The sequence below is a fragment of the Palaemon carinicauda genome, chromosome 17 (assembly GCF_036898095.1).
Source record: "Palaemon carinicauda isolate YSFRI2023 chromosome 17, ASM3689809v2, whole genome shotgun sequence".
NCBI lineage: Eukaryota > Metazoa > Arthropoda > Malacostraca > Decapoda > Palaemonidae > Palaemon > Palaemon carinicauda.
The window spans coordinates 90,028,366-90,038,365 of record NC_090741.1 but is presented as its reverse complement, the minus strand read 5'-3'; the positions used below and the strand labels follow the sequence as shown (position 1 = coordinate 90,038,365).

Here is a 10,000-nt window from a genome sequence, read left to right as displayed (position 1 = left end):
CACTTATTTCAATGCCAATTTCTTCCGCCATTAGAGTACGTATATTCATATTCTAAAATTTTAAGATTTAATCTAATATATTTATATCTTTCTTCAACAGAAATAGTAGTACGTGGACTATAAGAAATATATATTGTGTACATAGCTATATTTAATATAATGGTACATTAAGGTAAAAAAGTTATATCTATATCGTTCACAACATACTAACATAAGGTCTTGTATTTTCTGTATCAGCAGGCAACTAGTACTTATGAAATATTCATGAAACAAATTTTCCGCCAAAAAATGTTTGTAAAAATATTTCGCTGCCTTTATAGGCTTAAAGAATAAATGGTTATTGATAAAAGAGCGAAAGGAGAAGGAGGTTTGTAAAGTCATGAAACAGCTAACCTGAGTGAAAGTCGAGTTCCATTGTTGTAAATGTAAGCCATCTTCCTATCCTGGTGTCCAATTACGGGCAAATTTGCATTATCCACCTCAGCGCCGTTGCCTTCATCAGGAGCAACTATTTCCTCTTCAGAAGTGAGTAGCTTCTCTTCGGTGATAGATATCTCCTCCTTGGCCAAATCCTCACTAAAGTGACCCTGAATGAAGTTGGATGAATCCTCGAACTCTTTGGGGCTTGGTCCTAGAATCGAATTGTAACTCCGACCCCAGTCTTTTTTGAACAAGAGACCCAGAAGACCCCGCTTTGGAAGGACCCAAGCCTCTGGCAATCCTGCTCTGGTTCTCTTGCCTGCTCTTTCACCTGAAATTCAAGCTCCTCTGAGTCCTTCCAAGAGTCTCGCTTGTCTCTTTTCAGTCATCATTCCTTCACCCCTGAGGGCTTGATAGGGTCCCCACTTTCCCCACTCTCAGTTTCACATTTTGGGAAGGAGCTTCCAGTAATGATTTATCACGAATAAGAGAGGGAGAAATGTTCAGGCAGTCGCCAGGGCAAGGACGGGATTGGATAAGATCTGGGCAGCCTTCTCCCCCTTTAGTACAGCGGCATAGCAGACCAATTGTTCAAATTGGTCTAAAAGCACCAAAATTGGCACACATGTAGATTAATATATTCTAAACATTTTTGGATATGGAGGCATTCAAGATTAGCCCTTAGGAAGATATGGCGGCCATTGTTCAAAATGGCCGCCATTTAACATTAGCGTCATTACATAGACTTCATTATGTGTCGTTAGTTTGGTGCTAGATGGGCCAAAATTCCCTTTTTTTACATCAGAATTAACATCAATAAATGTTTAAACAGATATTTAGATGAATCTTTCTCAAAAATGGCCCCCAAAACTGGCCGCCATTTTGTGGAAAAAGTGGACATTTGATGAAGATTTCAATACTCAATGACATAATACCTCTAATAACCAGTACCTGATTTCAGGAACACACTTTAATTGCTCAAGTTGCTTTTTTATTTCAAATTGCTGGCAAAATTGCTAGTCAAAATAATACACAGAGTACGGGAAGTTTACAGTATGGTCAGATTGTAGTTATATAGTCGACCAAAAGCCCAGTCTCTAGGCACAGTACTTGTGTAATCCTGCAGTACATACATGTAATACAATAACGTAGATTTTGCCACACTATGTTAATTATGATTCCGAACTTTTCAAATCTGGTCACCAGAATTATGAATGTCTACAGATCATAATGTTGGTTAGCAAGTTTTCTGTCCCAATCTACTGGCATTCGCCTTCACAGAAACATAGACCAGTGCATTGCAGTGAAGCGTTCTTGCACTTGCAGCGGTTTTTGCAGCCTTTCTTGCATCCGCAAGACACCAGCTCATAGCAGGCCTTGGATGCCTCAGGGAGTGTGGTCCAGAGTGGTGTGTAGAGCCCATCATCACTCCGATGCCAGCCCCAGTCTGTTGGTGGAGGGAGCACGGGCGTTGGTACCAATGCCTGGCCCCAGACATGACCACCCTGAAGGGCAGATCTCTTCACATGCTGCTCCAGAGCAGCGTAGGTTGGCGGGATGTTCTGAACAGAGTTCGTCTTTGCAAAGAGCTGCTTTCTCGCCTTGTTGACGTCCTTGCATTTGCTTGTGCGGTCATACAGGAGTATGACAAACCTCTCGATGACATGCATTGTATCCTCTTGGATGCTTGTGTGGTGCATTTGCCAGACTCAGCAGGGCATCAGTGAGTTCTGGCAGCGTGTTCCATGTTGCCCAGGCAGATTTCTTCCCATGTCCGACGAAGGCTGACACAGTATCACACCCTGTGATGGCATGAAACATTGGAAGAGCACACGCCTTCTCTGGACCAAGGGAGGAAGCTATTTCTTGGCTGTGGTGGCACTTGGGTTGTGGTCAATGTTGTCCACAGCCGCAGTTGTGAACACATTGCTACGCAGGGTAGGCGGGCAGACCACTTCCTCTATGCGGTACAGCTGACACACGCTGTTTCCCATCTGGGCAGAAAGACGTAGGACTCTGTCATATGAGATGCTTAGGCCCAGAGAGAAGAGCTTGTCCACAAGTCCTCTCTTGCGTGTTTCAGCATACAGCATCAGCCCAACATAGGTTGGAAGAGGAGTTTCTTGAGACGTACTGTGTCTGACAGCTGGAGGCTCCTGTGTCTTGGTTGCTCCCTGCTTCCGACTTTGCTTGACACTGTTGAACTTGAGAAGCTGCGCAATGGAAAGAGCTGCTTGTGTTGAAGAGGAATGGCTTTGATTCTTGATGGTGGGGCCATCCAGCACCATATTTACCATTGCAACTAGTACGTTTGGCACAGAGTCCTCCTGACAGCCGCCCGGGAATGATCCACGGAATTGGTAAGTGTCTTCAAACATATATCGACGAACTATCTGTGCAGCACGCGCAAGGTGAACTGCCTCAGTGTCACAGTCTTGCTCGCAGGCTTTGCCTAGCGCTTCACCAATGTCTTCATCAAACGCTAGTAAAACATCTCGGCCTTTGCTGTGGGATCTCAGGCCTGGTATCTGGGCTAACAGGCGCTCTTTCAGCCTTGTGCTATTAACTTTCTGGCACAAAACAACCCCGAGCTGTTCCATTCTTGTTGTGTATAGCTTTACAAGTTCTGCGAGTCTGAAGACTGGGGTGGTGCCCTCTTCTAGGTGGGTTTCCTCGATATACAGGACCAGTTCAGCCAGTACGATTCTTGACATTACACCTTCATGGTCAGTTTTCTGCTCGGCTTCTACAGTGGTCTTTGCACGATAGTAAAGAGCCAACAAACACTTGGAATGGTACTTGGCCTCCAGAGCCACCATATCACCCATGCTGAGCCTGGCTATGAGTTCATTGTCCCCAACTTGCGCTGCACACTTCCGTACGCGTGTGTCCACCTGGAAGGTTGTTACTTCATGTAGGGTCTCTGTGCCAGACTTTCCACAGAAAAAGCAGGAGGTGCCGCTGGTAGTGGCTTCTGAAGGGTGTGTTCTGGCGCGCTTGGCCTGGACATTGTCAGTACTATCAAATGCTGAGCTGCTTGCGATGCGTCTCTTCTCTGCTCTTCGTAGCATTGTGTTATTGTATTTGAGCATACATGTTTTATGCCACTTGGCCTGGTGGGCAACCATTGTCGCCTCAACACCTTGTCCTTCATCTAGTCTCTGTAACTGAACAGTTCTTGGCAGTTCTCCGAGTTCATCAAATTTGACTAAGTTTGCAGCCATTGTCGTGTATCCACTCCCAGGGTCTCGGCGTTTAGACAGTACTGGGCAGACAAGTGACTCTGTTGTCTCCTCTTGACATACAAGACAGCTTCCAGTTTGTCTCAGGAGGTGTTGTGGGAGTACGTTGCTCAAAAGTATCGACCAGTTGGAACTTCTTTGCCATGGCTGCAGTCTGGAACAACGCGTCTCTGATGTCAGGTGGTGCTGCTGCTGCCTCACCTGCAAAGACACAAAACACCACCATGTTACCACAAGTTACTACTACAAGCACCATGACTATCAACACTATACTATTACTGCAGCCGCCGTCACTGCCACCAACGCTGCCGCTGCAAAGTAAAATTCATTTTCTTGTGAAATGGTAGCCAAATTATTTGGTAAGCACAGAAGTATGTGTAATTGTACAATACTTATCACCTCTAGCACACTTATCACCTTTAGCATCCACAAAAAGACAAATTATGGTACATATTCAATGACGCTAACGGTAAATAGCGGCCATTTTGAAAAATGGCCGCCAAATGTGCTACGGGGAGAATCTTGAATGCCTCCATATCCAAAATTGTTCAGAATGTATTAATCCACATGTGTGCCAATTTTGGTGCTTTTAGAACAATTTGAACAATTGGTTTCATATTTCTTACTATGCCGCTGGGCTACTTGAGACGGCGCTACAAGAACAGTGCGCGTGCGTTGGCTGGAAGAATCTTGGCAAGAACAGGACGACCACCTACTCCACGGGCCCACGATGCAGTTTTGGGGACAGGGAGTCTTGCAGTAAATAGCTCTGGCTGGTGATGGCGTGCTGCACTCTGAGTCTGTATAATATATGCTGCCATTGACTCTACAAATGACGAATTTCAAGCGATACCCTCGGCATAGACCCTCAGAGTCCATTATGTATTCTTTATCCAAAATGCAGGGAGACCAATTACCAGCTTCCCATTTTTCACCTGAAATGATACATTGGTATTCAACTTTATCATTCTTGTCTATATGAAATATCAGTACATACATCTGTGTTATATGGTAAGAAAAAGAAGATAAATGTTATAAAGAAATTTTTAATTATGACCAAATCCATGTGCTACATTCAAATGCATCCTTGGCAGAAACACACTCATTATACCGGTAGACATTCTGTTAGCGAAGTTACCAATTGCATGGGTAACCAAAAATAACGTCAGGTGCTGCTAGCACCAAGGCCCAGTACATGAGATAGCAACAACAATTCATAAATATTTCATGAAAACCGGAAGAGTAATAGTTTGTGATACGAAACACTCTAAAGTAAAGAATGAATGATGAAAAGATATTTTCTTACCGTTCTTTAAGAATTCCCTTTATTAGGGTGTTTTTTTTTTTTTAAACACAACATATAGGACACTGTCAATTTAATACTTCATCTGTTGAATATTGAATAAAATACCTCTGCAGAAAAAATACACAACAGCTTTTTTAACCAATTACACAGAATGTTCACTCACGGCATTCAGGTCCTCTACACACGTTGCACTATTCAATTCCGTCTAATAAGAAAATTCATGCTTCATATATATATATATATATATATATATATATATATATATATATATATATATATATGTATATATATGTGTGTGTGTGTGTGTGTGTATTTATTTATTTATTTATTTATATACATAAAGTTTACTCTCAGTAGTATATAAAATATTTACAAAGATCATATTACGCGAATAGAATGACAGCTATATTTTTAATCAATCAAGAGATTTAGCAGGTGTCATTAGTGGATATTGAACAACTGATAATATTCATGTAATTAACAAGCTAATAGGAAGATTAAATGAGTATGACAAACCATTATGTATATGATTTATGGAATGAGAAAGCTGAAGATTATGTCAAAACTCCAGCCACAATAAAAGCCCATCAAAAGTAAGAAATGGATAAATCTTATGTTAGAACACTTGAACATATTCATATGGGTAGTACAGTAATCATAACCCTACATAAAGTTAGTGAAAGAATTCCATTTGTGTATGAAGTTAGGCAGGGAGACCCCAAACCTCCTAAATTATCAACAGTTTGACTAAAAGAAGTTTTTAAGAATTTAGATTGGAAAAATGTAGGAATTAGGATTTATGGGGTATACATTAATGCCTTAAGGTTTTCATATGACATATTTCTTTTTAGTGAATCATGGAAACAATTTCAAAAGATGATAGAAAATTTTATTTATAATGTTCAGTGAAAATCCAGACGACAGATACGAGTTACGGACGAACCTCTGTAGACTGTTAATGAATATATTTACTTAGGACAGACAGGGAATGTTTCTCTAGGGCATGAGACTGAAATTAAAAGAAGGATAACCATGGGATGGAGAACTCTTGGTAAAGAAAATGAGATTATTTGAAAGTAAAATGACACATTTCTGACAAGGAAAGCATTTAATCATAGTTTCTTTAAAAGGAATTAGAATAACACTTAGAGACAAAATAAGACCAATATGGATACTAGAAAAAACTAAACTAGAGGATTTTCTAATAGGTAAGGAAAAGAAATGGACATGGGACGGACATATAATGAGACTGACAGACAATAGCTGAATATGAAGAATAACAGAATGGACCCATAGAGATTGTAACAGAAGCAGGGAAAGGAAGAGAAGACGATGGATTGACGAACTAAGGAAGTTTGCGGGTATGGACTGGCACATAAAGACCATAAACAGACGTAAGTGGAAGGATATGTGAGGTGTACCAACCGTGTGTCAAATAATTGTACATAATTCCTTTTGCATACATTATGCTTGTATCTTCGCTCTTCCCTCGCACAAAACGAACATGAAAATTCATGTCTGCTGTTTCCTCTGTAACATTGTCTGTCTTGTTAACTTGTTATGTCCTGTTGCATTGAGGTTTTGTATATAAAGGAGAGTGTTCTATAATAATATAACTCAGTTGATTGCATCCTGCCTTTGAGTTCACAACCCTCACTCGGCTTCGTCACATTGGTGACCCCGGAAGTCGTCTCGCTCCCACTGCCTTCCACCCCTCACCCCCCTCCCTTGCCCCTCCATCGTTGGTACCATGAAAGACTCTACTACAGCAGTTGGCGCTGCGGCCGCCCCATTGAAACTTTCACTGTTCGCCAGTGGAGAGGCGTTTGCTTGGTTTCAGCGCGCAGAAGTCCAGATTCGTATCTGGGGCATGACTCGCTCAACCACCAAAGCGGTTTATGTTCTCGCGGCAATACCCGAAGACATCTTCCCAGAAATATCCGACTGGCTTTGGGAACAAGGAGACACCCCAATAGCGTATGACGGCCTCAAAACATACCTTCTGCAGCAGTACTCGCCGTCGCCAGCCTCTCGTATGGCAAAGCTTTTTCAGCTCTCGCAACAATCGTTGGGGGAACAAAGGGCTTCGCTTGCCCTCAGGGAAATGACCAGTATCGCTCGCCTTCAACCTGCCGCAGACGGCTCTCCTTGCGAGGTGAACCTACTTCGTGCCCTTTGCATACGCCGTTTACCCGAACCTGTACGCGCTGCCATACCCGATGTCGATAGTTTACCCATAAAGGACTTGATGACCAAAGCCGACGCCCTTATGGACAGCCACTTCAAGACCTCCAAAAACGCCTCCACCCCTGACGACGAGGATGCCTATTCAATGTCAACCGAAGCTGACATGAATGCCGTAGGACATACACACCTACCCCGTGACGTGCCGAAGCGGCGGCGAAGCCGCCCACCACCCACCAATCGCTCCACCCAAACGAACGACTTCTACAGCCACTTACTACCTCCCCTCCGCCGCAGTTTTGCTACTACCACTTCAGATTCAGGGCAACCGCGAAGAAATGTGCCAAGGATTATCAGTGAACAAAAAACGTGTAAGTAGGCCATCGCTTGTGGCGGTGGCCTCCTGTGCAGGAACGGGCGTGCGATTTTTGGTAGACATGGGTGCTTGTCGTTCTCTTTTGCCAAGGAAACTCTTCAAGGCACGACGTAGTCTATCTACATCTGCCGACGTCCGCTCGGTAGCTGCCAACGGATCTGTGATACCCACCTACGGTTATGAGAACCTCACATTATCGTTCGGAAACAGTAAATTCAATTGGAAGTTTCTCGTTGCTGACGTCACAATGCCAATCCTCAGTGCGGATTTTTCTCTCATCTCCACCTTCTGGTCGATGTCGCCCACCGACGATTGATCAACGCAGACTCGTACTTGTCGACACCTCTTCAACCCTCCCCCTCTAACCTCGCTCTCCACATCAGCGCACCTACAGATGCCTACACCCACCTCCTCACGTCGTACCCGGAAGTTTTCCGTCCAGAACTTCGCCAAACGCCCACGGTTCCTGCCAAACACGGTATTTATCACCATATCAAGACGACGGGACCCCCAGTCTTCACAAAATTCAGACGTCTGGCACCGGAACGATTGGCAGCCTCCAAACAGAAGTTCACCGAAAGGGAGAAAATGGGCCTTTGCCAAAAGGCCTCCAGCCCATGGTCGTCACCTTTACACATCGTTCTGAAGAAAGACTGCTCCTTCCGTTCGTGCAGGGATTACAGGCGCCTAAACATGCAAACAGAACTGGATCACTACCCCCTCCCAAACATTGCCGACGTGACCTCCTACCTGCACAAAGCGAAGGTTTTCTCTACTCTTGACCTCCTGAAGGGGTATTATCAGGTGCCTATGAACCCAGAAGACATCTTCAAGACCGCCATCAACACTCCGTTTGGTACATACACCTACAATTACTCCTGTTTTGGCCTTCGTAATACTGGGGCAACGTTTCAACGTCTCTTGGATGGCATCTTAGGGGACCTCCCTTTCTGTGTATGTTATGTGGACGACATACTTGTGTTCTCCTCCTCAAAAGAGGAACACCTCCATCACCTGCGCATCGTGCTCGACCGCCTGCAACGAAACGGCTTTGTAGTCCGGTACGACATTTGTACCTTTGGCACCAACGAAGTGTCGTTCTTAGGGCACCGTATCACTCCTGAAGTAGTCCATCCCTTCCCTCAGAAGGTAGCAGCCATTCAGAACTTCCACGTGCCCTCGTCAGTCAAAGCTCTGCAGGAATTCTTGGGCTTGATCAACTAAGATCACCGTTTTCTGCCAGCATATTGCCGCTACTCTTGCTCCACTCTACGCCTCCCCTTAAGGGCAAGCCAAAGGACCCGAAGTGGGGTCCCCTTCAAGAAGCAGCCTTCTGCAATGCAAAAAAGGTTCTATCAACTGCTGCGTCTCTCACTTTTCCTATCCCAGACGCCCCTCTCCTTCTCTCCACCAATTCCAGCGACATCGCTATTGGTGCAGTACTCGAGCAGGTAGTCAAAGGCTCGCCCCACCCATTGGCCTTCTTCAGCAGAAAGCTGTCCAAGGCAGAATCGGGTTATTCTACCTACGATCGAGAATTGCTGGCGATGCACTTGGCTCTCCGTCACTTTTGCTATTTCTTAGAAGGTACGCCCTTCGTCATTCGCACAGACCACATGCCTCTGGTGCACGCCTTCACTCGACAGTCTGACGCCTGGTCCGCCCGTCAACGACGACATCTCTCCGCCGTGGCTGAATACAATTGCACCCTCCAATACGTCCCTGGGAAAATGAATCCCGTTGCCGATGCCCTGTCAAGAAAAACGTTGGCTGCCGTTCAACTGGGATTGGATTACAACGCCCTGGCTGAAGCCCAACGAGAGGATCCAGAGTATTAAGATTGTAGTACATCCTGCACGTCCCTTCGTTGGGAAGACTTTCCCCTCGAAGACTCCAAAACCACCCTCCTCTGTGACGTCAGTACTGGTAGACTGCGACCTTTGATTCCTGCTCCCATGCGCCGACAGGTGTTTGATTTCATTCACGGCCTTTCACATCCCTCGTGCCATTCTACTGCACAGCTGCTGGAGGCGAAGTTCATTTGGCTCGGCATTTCTAAGGATGCTAAGGATTGGGACCGCACCTGTACTTCTTGCCAAATTCAAAAGTACATCGACACACGGATTCAGGAGTGGGCACCTTTCCTCAACCTCAGCGTCGTTTCGCACACATTTACGTCGACGTTGTAGGCCCCCTACCCACATCACAAAGATATCGTTACCTGTTTACCGTCATCGACCGCTCCACTCGTTGGCCTGAAGCCATTCCCATGGAAACTGCAACGTAAGCCTCATGTACATCTGTCTTACTCTCTGGATGGATTTTAAGATTCAGTATCCCTGAGCATATTACTTCTGACAGATAAACCACTTTCACCTCTCAATTGTGGACGTCATTCGCGAATCTCCTGGGCATCACCCTACATCAGACAACGGCCTACAACCCTGCTGCCAATGGAATGGTTGAACGTTT

The 10,000-nt window shown here is 44.9% G+C and overlaps 1 protein-coding gene across 1 annotated transcript in view; it reads right to left on the bottom strand.

Annotated features, from left to right (window-relative positions):
* Window positions 1–10,000, bottom strand: part of LOC137656443 (thrombospondin type-1 domain-containing protein 7B-like) — a 43,445-nt gene that overhangs the window by 25,988 nt on the left and 7,457 nt on the right. The window contains exons 2-3 of the mRNA XM_068390622.1: window positions 4,289–4,597; window positions 394–751 (exon numbers count right to left, since the gene is read on the bottom strand). Coding sequence (XP_068246723.1) covers window positions 394–751; window positions 4,289–4,597 — 667 coding nt within the window. The remainder of the gene's footprint in view (window positions 1–393; window positions 752–4,288; window positions 4,598–10,000) is intronic.